This window comes from Morone saxatilis, unplaced genomic scaffold (assembly GCF_004916995.1).
Source record: "Morone saxatilis isolate NCDOM2014 unplaced genomic scaffold, NCSU_SB_2.0 Contig7, whole genome shotgun sequence".
In the NCBI taxonomy this organism is placed as follows: Eukaryota; Metazoa; Chordata; class Actinopteri; family Moronidae; genus Morone; species Morone saxatilis.
Window position 1 is genome coordinate 1,965,789 of NW_023340246.1, and position 13,219 is coordinate 1,979,007.

General features: G+C 40.7%; 2 protein-coding genes across 4 annotated transcripts in view; both read right to left on the reverse strand.

The window, feature by feature from the left end:
• dse (dermatan sulfate epimerase) overlaps positions 1 to 6,518 on the reverse strand; it is a 26,102-nt gene extending 19,584 nt beyond the window's left edge. The window contains exons 1-2 of one of the 3 annotated variants that reach the window (XM_035678801.1): positions 6,309 to 6,448; positions 2,815 to 3,271 (exon numbers count right to left, since the gene is read on the reverse strand). In XM_035678801.1, coding sequence (XP_035534694.1) covers positions 2,815 to 3,236 — 422 coding nt within the window. In that variant the 5' untranslated portion in view covers positions 3,237 to 3,271; positions 6,309 to 6,448. Of the gene's footprint in view, positions 1 to 2,814; positions 3,272 to 6,308 lie in introns of those variants that run through there. The other 2 variants (XM_035678803.1, XM_035678802.1) reach the window with 2 other exon arrangements.
• A 3,945-nt stretch (positions 6,519 to 10,463) lies between these two features.
• The window catches only part of nt5dc1 (5'-nucleotidase domain containing 1), a 64,674-nt gene continuing 61,918 nt past the window's right edge, over positions 10,464 to 13,219 (reverse strand). The window contains exon 15 of the mRNA XM_035679079.1: positions 10,464 to 11,298. Within this exon, the coding sequence (XP_035534972.1) occupies positions 11,186 to 11,298 (113 nt within the window). The 3' untranslated portion in view covers positions 10,464 to 11,185. The remainder of the gene's footprint in view (positions 11,299 to 13,219) is intronic.

The window sequence follows — 13,219 nt, forward strand, 5'->3', positions numbered from 1 at the left end:
ATAAAATTAGCTGCCACAATCCAGGGTTTTGCCCCATGTGTCAGGAATCTCCTCTAACCCTGGAGGTGCTCAGACTGCGTAATGGCGAGCAGTTTAGCACTGACAAATACCGTCAGGGTGTTTGGTACGGATGTAAATTCTGAATGATGTTCACCTGCGAACCTGCTGTTCAGTTTCAGTGACTTTACAGAGCTTTTTAATATAGAAAAAAAACACAATGTGCTGCTGTCTATATTAAGTCCATATGAACCATTCACTACTGCGGTGCTTCTAATTGTAGCTGTAGTAGTAAATATCGTATATAGTATCTGAAATTACAGTAAAGCCTGCACACTTTTTTCCTTCTTGTTTTTCATTATGCTGTTGAAATTCAGAAAAAAACAACCCACACACTATTTTTGAAAGACAGTAATGAGACAAAAGGTTGTTATAGGTTGTTTTGCAGCTGTGTCCGAACACTTGAACTCTAAGCCTAAAGCTCAGTTCACACTACGTGATTTGAGCCCTGATTTTCCACTTGCCGACTATTTTGGAGATTGCCAACAACTGCCCCCGATCAGATTGCTCCTGTCAACGCCACAGAAATATCTAGTAGGCTAAATATCGGGTCGGGTCAGAGAGGACTGGGGGAGCCATGCAGTGAATTTCAGCCAGTGAGAGCAGACACGGGTAGCCGGCACCAGACAGGAAGCAGCGAACCGATAGTTTCTTTGGTAACAGCCCAAAAAAAAATAAAAAAAACTTCTCAGATACTGACACACACAAATGGACAGTGAATAAACTAATTTTAGTGAGAAATCTTAACTCTTTAGGGTCCACCTCTCATTCCCATAGTGTTCTCCCACTGAAGGAGCGCAGCTACAACGGAGGCTGAGTGAGCTGAAGCAGCAAAATGTACATTATCTTTATGGATGATATTGATACTGTATTGACCAGAATACTATCGACAAATAACGGCCTTTAGCTCATGTTTCTAGAGTTACGTATTGTTACTGACACGTTCAAATTTTTTCAATGTGATATTTTTTTAAAGGGAGTTTGGGGCAGGGAGCTTTTAGTTGAATTCAAACTGCTAACATGGATGATTTTTAACGTTTGGTCTCCACTAGAGAAACACTAGCTAACTGTTAAAGTATGATAAGGTTGTCTGAAGTTAAGTGCTGTTAGTTATTAGTTTGATTAATGCTTTACTAATGTGTATAATGATTACTGATACAGCTTAGTGTACTCAGTTTCTAAAGGCAGTATGCTGTAAATGGTTGCCCTTTGTGTGTCTTTAATGTACTTAACATTGAACAATTGATTGGAAACCACTGTTTCCAAGGTCTATAGTGGACTTTTCAGCCAAGATGGATGAGAAGTGCTCAAGTACTGAGTCAACGGACTCACAACGAAAGGAAGCTACTGTTTTACATTATTAAGCATTTCTGAGTACAACAGGAAGGAAGGAAGGAGGATGTCACCAAAATGACATCATATTCTCACTTCCTCTGGTGCCGTAGGTACAGTAGCCATAGATAACTTTTTTTGTTTTTCGAGGAACCAGTGTCCAGATGCCCTAAATTAGGCCCTGATGTCACGCTGAGCAGATTTCTTTGGAACTACGTTCTACCAGGAAATAAATGAGAAATGCTGACAGTACAGACTGTAATCTGGTGTAGGCAGAAATCTAAGAGGTGGATATCTCAAAACCTTAGGTCCTCTTCTACAGAGTCCGCCATGTTAAACTTGATATTCCAACATAGAAATACTGTAAACCAGTGGTTCCAAGGGGAACAAAGGTCAAAGGTTAATCTCAAGGATTGCGAGATGATTCACAGAACAGGAAACATTTTTTTGCTCTAACCTTTGCTGATCATTTTAGCTCCCCAGGCCTCTGAAGAGATTCCAATGAATCAGTCCGAGCAGGAAACATGAGTCTTTAGCTAACTGTTGCCACATATGTGACCTGTGACCGGGGGCCACTTAAAAATATTGCTTCATTTCAAGGGGTCACAAGTTATAATCATTATAAAGTCATTACCATCTTGGGTACGCAGTCTATTTTCTGGCATTAAGGGAAAATTATTAATCAAAAACATAACTGACAGATGAATTAATATGGGAATGAAACTCAACAATCAACTATGGTCAAGCCTCCAACCCAATGCGTCTTCATATCTTTCTTGGCTCTAAATGGTTGTTTTTGTTCAGACCTGGTGGATTTCTTACAAATACCACTAGGAGCACTAGGAGGAGCCAGAGGAACCTAATTTTTTCACAGATTATCTGTCTCAAGTACTACTGTCAGGAGATAGTGCAAGTTTCAGTAAATATGACAAAAAGTTATTTTATAAAAGTTACCTACTGCAGCTTTAACCTGGACCTGGACCCTAAATCTCAGCCCGGGCCACTGTAGTGGGCTACATAGCTCACATCTGAACATTTCATTTCCTTTCATGGGGGGGGGGGCATGGTCAGAAAACAGCTGCTAAACATATTCCTGGACCAGAGACTTATCGGACCACAATGCATCTTTACCAGAACTCTGCCCACAGAGAAAAATGAGAAGACTCCGGAGATGGGACTGACTAGAAAGCCTCTAAGGGGGAGGATTTAGCATTAATACCCAGTTGATGCACACATGGGGATGGAAACCTATATCAGGCACCATCTGTAAACTCTGAAAAGATTTCTAGTTTTCTCTCTAAAATGAAAAACAGACAGAAAGGAAGTAAATCTGAATTGGAGGGTCCAACATTTTCCCAATACGCAGACTGTGGCTTTAATTAAAAATATTAAACATATGAAATAATAAAAAGACAGAAAATGTACCAACTAGGCTGAGCCGCCATCCTCTCCATGTAGTCCTTTGCCAGGTCGAGGGCCCCGGCCCTGTGGGGGTACAGCAGGCAGAACATGGACAGCACGCCCAGGTTGTTTCCGTACACCTCGTTCCAGCGGGCACTGAACTCCGCGGGGCTCCAGGGGGGCAGGTACACTTCTGGGTGCTCCAGCATGGTTTCGCCAGCCTCGCGGATCCTCCTCGCCATGTCCCGATGAGTCCCCGCGGCCGCGTACTGCATCTCCTCCACGTAACCCCGGTTGAAGTACAGCATAGGATGACCATCGTAGTTGCCTCCCATGAAGGGGATTCCTCCACTGGGGTCTACTTCTGCCGCCACCACCGGGGCGAGCAGGGGCCACAGCAGACTTATGAAGAAGACTGTGGGGGCCCCGCGGGTGTGGGTTCTCATGGTGTCATCAGAGAGGGACAGCCGACGGAGCTCAGCTGAGAGGGAGAAGTGCGGGGAAGAGAAGGATTTGAGAAAGCCGGCCCATATTCTGCACAGCCTTTTCTTACAAAAGCCCTGCATTCCTTGAATAATTAGAGACAGCTGTAGTCCTGATGATGCAGGCTTTCCATACTGATGTAGGTCATTACTGAACAGCACAGTAAAGAACTAACCACTGTACTGCCCCGAAACCTAGGGAGAAGTCATCTTGTTTAAACTTTGTACATATTTCCTCCAAATTGTTATTTCTTTATTGATACCAAGATGACCACAATACCCTTCTGCCATAAATCCTCACTTACTTTGTCCACCTAGCAGCCAAATCTGGACACTGTACTACACCTCTGCACACTGTGTTACCTAATATTCACTCTCCGACATTTATTTCTGAGTTGCCATTGTCAGACAAGTCTAGCCATGCACACCCAGATGGCCAGACGAGCAGGCCTGGAGGTCATAAATGGCCCATTACCGCAGTAACATTACTCTGGTCCACTGAAACAGCCTTTAAACCAAACTGCGCCGCTTTTACAGAAAGACAAGAGTTGGCCCACCGTCTGTGCTCCGAACATGAGAGTAAATTCCATGACCTTAGTGGAGCTGTTGGCGAAGGCCCGGTGGAAAAGCTTTTGGTAGTGATTTAAACGGCGTCTAGACCGGAGTCCATTCTGATGCAGTGAGCTGTCCGGGTGTTGCACTTTGTGTTTGATAAACAAGGAAAGACTGAAGTTGGCGTGTAAAATGACTGCCCCTCCTTAAGTTCATTTTGACATTAGCCCTTATGAGAAGACACATTCCTCTGTGGTGAACGTGAGGATAGTGGCCAAGACAACTGATTTATCACGCTAAAGCTGTAAGTGTGGCAGCAGCCAGGGATCTATTTGTACTGAGGACGCCTGTAAGCCTGAATTACACTGATCTAAAACGTACTTGCTTTGGGCCATAACTCTACACTCAATGTTTTGGTAGACCCTGTTATAGGTCTTTAAGACATTCTTATTGACAACAGCATTACTGCAATGTATTCTGATGAGTGCTTAAAGCCAGAACTGTACTGCAGTGAGTTTTACTGAGGCTCAATGCATTTAATTGCATTTGTCATTTGACAAAAGATTTATGGCAAATTTAAAATGCCAAACATGCTTGTTTGTGTTTTATATCACTGCATACATATCTCTGGGTTTTGGGCAAGACATTTCATAGACTGGAGTTGGTTAATCCGTTCCAATGTTGGATGAATAGTCAAAGGCAAACAAGGTAATGTGGCGGCCTCATCATCAGAGCATCTTTTTTTAATTAATCAGAAGAACGATTGATAAATTAGTGGATAATGAAAATAACTGTTAACTGCAGCCCTAAAATTATATTTCTCAAAAAGGAAGGTGTAAATGTGTATAAAAGCCGTGTCCATAATACCATAAATAACATTTTTATAGAAAGGTCCGTATAGAGTAATGTTTTCTACCAGCTGTGTCTGTAGTACAGTTGTATTAAAGGTTTTGTATCCAGTGCTTTGATTCTTTAATGAGTTATTTTCAGATTGAAATCTTAAAACAGTACACTAAAACAGGTGTTACACGGATTCACTTCTAAAACCTACTTTATTATTAATCATGGGTGCTGGAAGTAGGGGTGCTGAGGGCAGTGCAGCAAAAAAGTCCGGCATAATGAAAACCATTAGTTCATAAAAATGTTTAAACTTATGATGACTTTCTCCTTTTTTACCAGGATTCACCCGGACACACTAGTATTTCTGGCAGGAAAGTGGTTTTACCTTGTTTTTTAACCACTTAGCTAAAAGGTTATACAATTTGTGTAAAATGTGCCTGACGTGTGTTTTTAATTATAAAATAGGTAACACTTCATTTGTATGGTCTGCCTATAGACAGTTTATAGAGTATTTGTAACATTTCACCGGCTTATTAGCTGAAATCCAACACCCATATTTCTGATATTACGCCACTGTGGTTAAGGTTCAGTTTTAGGCACAAACCTCTTGGTTAGAGTATGTTCATGAACTGTCACATACACCAGCTTGTCAATTAAACACCTACAGACAAAATCTATAGGCAGACTATAGAAATGAAGTGTTACCATAACATATAAAGTCCCCCACTGTTGGAAATACCCCCAAACTCCCAGAAAATGACATGACCTCAACTGTTAGCTAGGACGTGCTTTAAAGCTGCAGGTCATTTTTATGAAAATGAGTTTTTGATTGTTGAGTCTCATTCCCAGTGTTGGACCTGGGAACAACCAACTATCTTCAAGCCACCAGCCGAAGTGACTGACTGAATTTCTTGGCTCTGATTGGTTTTCATTTGGGCTCAGCAGATTCTTGTGAATGCCATTAGGAGCACAGTATCTGTCTCATTGTACTGTAAGGGTATAGGGAAAGTCTCAGTGAATATGACAAAAAGTTATTTTATAAAACTTACCTAACGTACTACAGAACCTTACAGAACTTACAGACGTTACTCTCATTATGTAATCATTATGTACTATGGCAGCATATTTCTATACTTTGTAGCAACAGACACAATTGTGATGTCAGTGTAAAAATAATGAGCTAAAAACAATGCACACTTATATCAAGAGTTTTACCTAGCCTCAGGCCTTACTAGCTATTCCCATGTTCTGACTTAGTTACTTTAAAACATGAAGTGCTGTTTAAATACAGTTAGCTAATAGCTATGAGTGATAAACTGTCACCCAACAGTTATAAGAAGCTTTAACAGCAGAGGTTTTATACTGTCAACCACTTTAAACTGTTCCAGCCAGAAGAAGCACTCCACTGATAAACGCCAATAAGATGCTACTTTACTTTTTTCAAACTTTAAGCTAACTTTACAAGTGTCATATCACAAACCTGCGGCTGCCCTTCTTCTATAAACCCCTCTCCACCAAACACCAAAGTCAATTCTGAACAGTGATACCACTTATCGATGCTATTGATAATCCAAACCTTACACAAACGTTGCCTTGTTCCTGTCGGACTAGAAGGTTCGGGAGCGGAGAGGAAAAAGCGGTTACCTGTCAGAAGAGCCGCTCACTACGCCGAGTTCCCGTCGACACAAGCGGCATTTCTTCCCCTCGCAGCGGGGCAGTTTCCGAAAGATTATCGATACTGTTGAAAAGTTCGGTTTTAGGGACGAAACGGAGTGAGAGAGTGGAGGGAAAGAATGTGTGAGTGCAGAGGGAGCGTCATGCTGGCGAATGAGGAGGGGCGGCAGGGGAGAGAGAGAGAGGCTTAAAGGAGACTAATGAATCAAGTGGCCGCCCTCCTCCCACTCTGCCCCGCGAGTTCACTCCACAGGTAGTGGAGAGAAAGTCCTTCTTACATACTGCCTCATAAACACAGCCAGCTTTAATACTGCATGTTTTAATATGGCAGCCAGTGTGATGGGGGAAAACTTTCTCAAAATATCGACTAAGCATCTCAAAATAATGAGAAACTTTCTCAGATACTAAGTCATTGCTTTGAGAAGCTTTCTTCCTGAACTGATCAGTAAAACACTGAATAGAAATATCTAAAGGTGGATTTAGAAATTAATAAATAGTTTTGTCTTTTTTCATTGAATGTAAGCCTGTCACTTATTATAAATTGTAGCCATAACAGATCATTAAATTCTATGTTTTAACATGTTATCTTTATTAAAGTGTTACATTTGCCAGTATTTGACACCAAGCTGAGGTGGCCAGGCGTTTTTTAGGGGTGTGCTGCTGTTACCAATAGCCAATTTGAGCTGCACTTAATAAAATGGCAAGTGAGTGTACCTCAGGAAAATACAGTCTTGAATGAGCCTCTGAGACAGTAAGTATGGCAGCTCTGGTATCAGTTATTCTGTCAACCTTGTCATCTTCAAATGTGAAATAGTAACCAGCACGCTTTACTCCCTTATATGCTCACTGTGTTAAATCAACAAAAAGAAGCAATCAGACCTTATCAATGGGACCTCACTACAATTTTATGATGAAATCATTTGCCTTCCTCAGTCTACAAACTGGTAACAGTGTTTCATCTGAGCATATGTGTGTTTTATAAAACAAATGAGTGGTCAAGGGTTTGGTTACAGTGTTACACTTGAAGCAGCCAATGCTAAATATAACAGTGTGGCCAAGTGGCTGAGCTGTGCAGTTTAAAAACATATTGTTGGGGCAATAATTCATTGTAATTGTCTTTAATTGATAATGACAGCTGAAGAGTGACAGGACAGGGGAGAGAGAAAGGGGATGACATGCAGCACAGGTTGGAGTTGAACCCATGGCCACAGCAGCAAGGACTCATTTGTGGGCCACAAATCTTTTAGGCTTTTAAAATAACTTCAACTTTGGGTCATTCCCCCTCAGTCTCTCTGACCGGACCTGGAAATCAGTGAAAGCAAAAGTTCCATTAATGGGGAAATATCATATCACCCACTATTTCCCCAGTCCACCCTGTGTGTGTGATGTGTTTCATTCAGTCGTGTTGCCTCAGTGAGGAAGCTTGCTAGCTATCTTTCTAGGTTATGGACTATAGATATAAACAAACAAAACTAAAAATTATGAACTTGACTCCAGCATAGTTAGGAGATTAGTTTATGCCAAATCCCCCCACACCCCTACTTTTGTTATGTAACTTAAAAATAATAGTGATGGACCCTTTTTAGGTGGCAGCAATGAAAAGGAGTCATCTTTAGCATTTGTTGTGTTCTGGTTTCAGAATGATGAAGACAGGTAGAGAGCAATTACATACAAATTAGGACATACGCTCTACAGGAGGATTTTTTCCTGGGCCGTTATCAATGAATTGATATGATTGAAAAATAGTGCAGTGTGTTTTGGGAGGGAAAAAAGTCCCCCATAGGTGTGGGCTAAGCACCAAATGTTTATAATGTCTGACTCCGCCCCTTTTGGGGACAGAAGTGAGACTGGGCTTTAACCTTGCAGGTCTCTGCTTTTCCCTGAAGGGATGCTGCAGATGAGTATGTTGAAAAAAAATACATGCTTTAACTGCGAAAGAAATACATTGTTGCTTCTCTTCCCATTTACACAAAATGAATGAGAATAAACTAGCTCATGCTTCATGTATTCCCCTTTAAACCTGCGCTGTTCTCTCAGTGTGTGTACAGTACAAGTCTTTGTTTGCTGAAGCTTGCAAAGAAAACTCAAAAAGAGAAAGCCATATATAAGAAAATTGTAGAACATTTTATTTAATTGACAGTAATTCAACACTGGAACACAGAATTGAACTTTCCCTGTGTTTTTAAAGAACTTAAGACCACAAATGAATCCAACATAAGGCAAATGTGCATGTCAAATTTTCCAGGTTGGATGAGAAAATAATAGTACAATCACAACAGCTGTATGCATAAAACACTTGCACACACAGCACAAGTAATAATTCACTTTGGATGACCAATCTCACATACATGCCGACACTTGTATTCCCTCTCTATTTGTGAGATGATGGTTATCTTACAGGAACACTTCCACATTTGGGAAATCTTCTCATTTCATGTGTTGCTCAAAGCCAGATGAGAAGATTGAAACCCGTATTATTTTAGGATGTTGAGCCCAGCTTAGCACAAAGACTAAAATGAACTAGAAAGCAAACTAGCTAGCAGCTAGCCAAGAAGCCAGTCGAGCTCTGTCAAAAGTACTTCCAAAGAAAATTATTTGTAAACTACAGTTCAGGCACTGAATAAAAGAAAGTGTTAGGCATGTAATAATCTCTCTGAAACTTTGTACCTTGTACATTGTGTTTATAAGATGCATGGTCACTCTGTTCTATTGCCTTGCCCTTAGCAAATTAGGCTGTTGTTGTCGCCTTAGCTAACAGAAAATGGAGTAAACTAGCTAACTGTGCTAAACAGATGACTGCAAACCATATGAGAAGTAACACGGAAGAATTCTGGATTTGGCACTGAAAACTCATGGACAAAGGTAAAGCAGTTTGCTAACATTTGTTTCAATTTGACATTTTGAAAAAGTGACAGCCCTACCATGTAGCATCTCAAATGTCCTCTTTGTGACCCGTTACCACATTTTCATCAGAATTGTATCGAAAATTTTAGACCCAATCCAAAACAGAACTCTATAATAAGAGACCCAACTGCCCAAGGACATACAGACTTAATCTGAACAGACCCAAGGATAATTAGACCTGAGCCAAAATGTGGTCAACCTGAATGGGAAAGGCCCATTATTCTGAAACCCTAATAGTCTGAAAACTGTCCCATTGGACCGAATGCCCATTGGTCCGACAGCCCATTATCCTGAAAATAAAAGCCCACTGCTCTGAAGGCCTGCTGTTCTAAATATTAATTAAGATTAATATCTTACTGTATTTTGCTGTGCAAACATCAGTTGACCTTCATTGTCATGGTAACAATAACAAACATTTGGTTAACATTATGGAACGGTTGCAGTATGGTTAGGTTTAGGCAACAAGACTACTTGGTTCTGTTTAGTATATTAAGACTTTTGGGGTTTCGGAATAATGGGTGAACAATGGCATGGCACCGACCTGAACTGACCCAAACAGATGATAGCTATTACTGAGAACACTTAGATCCAGTTACACATATTGACATGCAGACCCAAAACTGAGGAATGTTACAGGATTGCAACCGTACCCAGTTAGACAGAACACAGTTTGGACCTGGCACGACTGGGCTCCCAGCTCGGTTCTCAGTCAAGTGAACTAGTGAAGACCTCTAGTCTAACTGACTGCAGTCAAGTGAACCCAAGTAACTTTTGGAGCTCTCATCTTTGTGACAAGCTTGGTAGCTCTTAAGAACAAACATTTAAGTTTTAGAGTTGTCGCAAGTTGTATTTTTCCATGTTGGACTGAGGATAACAGTTTTTCTGTGGTCCAGTCTTAGTTCTAAGCCAGGCTAAACACTTCCCAGATGCACAGAGATAAACCAGAAATCAATCTTCTGTGACTCGACAGCAACAGGCTTCCACAGATTTCTCCCAAACTGAGTGTTCCCTAAATATTATGGCACAACTTGTCTATGGACACCGACAAAATAACCATTCAGAAGTCGGCTGAAGCATATCTCAATCTGATACTGCATATGAATGAAGCACAAGTAGTCCACATTTTTACACAATCACTCAAAAAGCACATGTCACTGTTGCACCAAAAATAATACAGAGAACATCTAGCATAGTCTTCATCATCCATTATTATCATTATTATTATTATTGTTTCCCAAAGTTGTGTTTTTTGAAACAGCCAACACAAAAGGACAGCATTGTGCCAGTTCTTTAGCAACAATGACCTGAAGATTAACACCCTCTACGAAACTGACACGAGGGAAACATTAGACCTTAAACCTCATGTTAAGGTTACTAAAACGCATACAGTTAAACTATATTTAAAAGAAGTAGACTTCACAATAACAGTGTTATACAGAAATACCGACACAATGATTCCAAAGGGGTTTTTAGGGGACAAACACACTGTGACCATCTGCGTTCTGCTTACAGCGGATAACGTTCTTGAGGTAATCACTTCAGGGATAAAGAGACGGTAAAATGTTCACTTTATTTGGGAAAAGTTAGAAGAAATCGGATTTACCATTAAAAATAACAGCGGCCTCACACATGAAACAATAAAAACACTACATTTCCTATTATTACTGTATGCAGACACACACGCACACTTATTATGTCGTATTTCCACGTGTACAGTACACTAAACCACGAAACAACGTTCAAATGTAGGCGTTATTACAGAGAGATACTGTGGCTTACATTCACATGGTTTCTCTGAATGGGTGAGGAGTGTATGCTTCCTGTGCTCCACAGATGGCGGCGGGGTCAGGTGGGAAACTACAGGCAAAAATGGAGGCACATTCCTCTCCTGAGGCAGAGGGGTAAGGGAGGACTTTTTTCCCAAACTTTTTCCTTTTTTTTTTTTATGACAAACTCTCGCACCTCTTCAGCAAAGAATCCGGGGGCCTGGGGTAGTAGCCGGTGGTGCAGGGCTTGTCGGGAGAAAACCTGGGGAACTTATAATCCAGAGGGAGATCTAGAAAGAGTAAAATCAAACAGAGTAAACTGCAAGTTATCCAGTGCATGTGCAGGCCGCCTGCGCGTTTAATGCACCGCTGCTGCTCAAAAGCAACAGCAAATGTTTGAGAGTAAAGATTCATTATTCAGTGGAAAAGCACACTTTGTTCTAAACAGCAGGTAGTGATCACTCAGGCCAGAGAATGTTGGACTCATTTGTGTTTGATCTTTTCCCTCCAAAGAGACAACCCTGGCATAAAACAATAATAAATTACAGGCCTGCAAACTGAAGTGGGACTAAAAACATTTCTTTTTTTCTACATATATAAATTCATATTATATATATATATTTTGGGAGGGTTTTTTTCCTTTATGTAACAGGACAGCAGTTTAAGACAACTTGAGACATGGACAGGAAAGGGGGCAGAGAGAGGGGATGACACGTAGCAAAGGGCCACAGGTCGGATTCGAACCCGTGGCCGCCACAGCAAGGACTCAGCCTTGGTACATGGTGCACCAGGTGAGCTACCAAGGCTCCCGAAAATAATCCTACTTTTAACATGTAAACAAAGAATTTCTCCACTCGGAGATTTAAAAAATAATAAATATGTCATTAAGTTTTAGCAGTTTTTAAAGGAGACCTATTTCCTTAGTTTCTGTCATATTTAAAGTTGCAATGTCCGATGTTAATATTACCTGAGACCAAAGTGTTGAATAATGACGTAAACTTTAAATTTACGGAGTCTAGTAATGTATATTTACTTGTAGCTATTAGCTAACTGCTAACTATTAATGTTATCTGAATGATGAACATGGACATTCTGTGTGCACAACATGATTCCTTGATACTGACTCACTGACTTGATAGTGCTTATATTTTTAAAACAGCAACCTCTCCTGCAGAGCTGAACAACCCTTTTTTCACTACCAATTTTATTTACATTTATTTTAACAAGAAGGATATACATAATACATCACGTTACAACAATTGTCAATTATAAGGGGGGAGCTGTTCAAAGACCTAAGAGCAGCTAGAGAAACTGGTTTTACCCTACTCACTTTACCCCACTCTTCCCTTTAATAAATGCTTGGAGGAGAGCGTGTGTCGGGACGACAGAGGCGGCAGTGGGATGCTGCAGAGAGGAGGCTATGACAGCAATATTTTAAGCCCACCTGTACATGTGGCTATCCAGAACAGGTACTTTACCTTAGACCTGGTATATTTTAAGCATACTGAACTCTTAAAGCTTAAACAACATCAAAATTAAGATTTGCTGCCAGTGCGTTGGAAACACCTGCATTTTGAGAGAAGAACTCGGCAAACTGATTGCAACATCAGTACATAAAGGTGAAAGCAGACCGACACAGTGAAGGGCACTGGGGTCATTTCACACAAGTTCAGACTCAAACAAATGATCCCAGTGTGAAAACAGCCATAAGCTCATCATTATATAGGAGTACCATTTTGTCCAGGAACTGCTCTGCAGCAGTGGTAGTTGCAGTTAATTCTAACTTTGGCTGCACATCTGCGTCTCGTTCAGTCCATGATTTAATTCTCGAGAATGTTTCTGTGTTGAAAAGATGGAGGGAATGTTTGATGTGGGAATATAGATTTTTAGCCGCTAACAGTTTAATACCGGATTGTTTTTTCCTGTTTTTACACCATGAGTTTGATTGTCATGCTCTGCGAACCATATGGGTGCATTTAAAGGGACACTGGCAAACATTATTCACATTGCTCGGTTGAGGAAAATAAGATTGGCTTTTGTTTTTGTCACAATGTTTACAAGCTGAGGGAAGACAGCGTATTGTAAATTCTCCTTTATTCACGGGATTGTATAGAAAACCATAGGCTTGGGTGAGAGCAAAACCTTTATTGCTTATTTTACGTATATCCAGACCACTGACATACAGTTGGTACGGAAAGTATTCAGACCCCT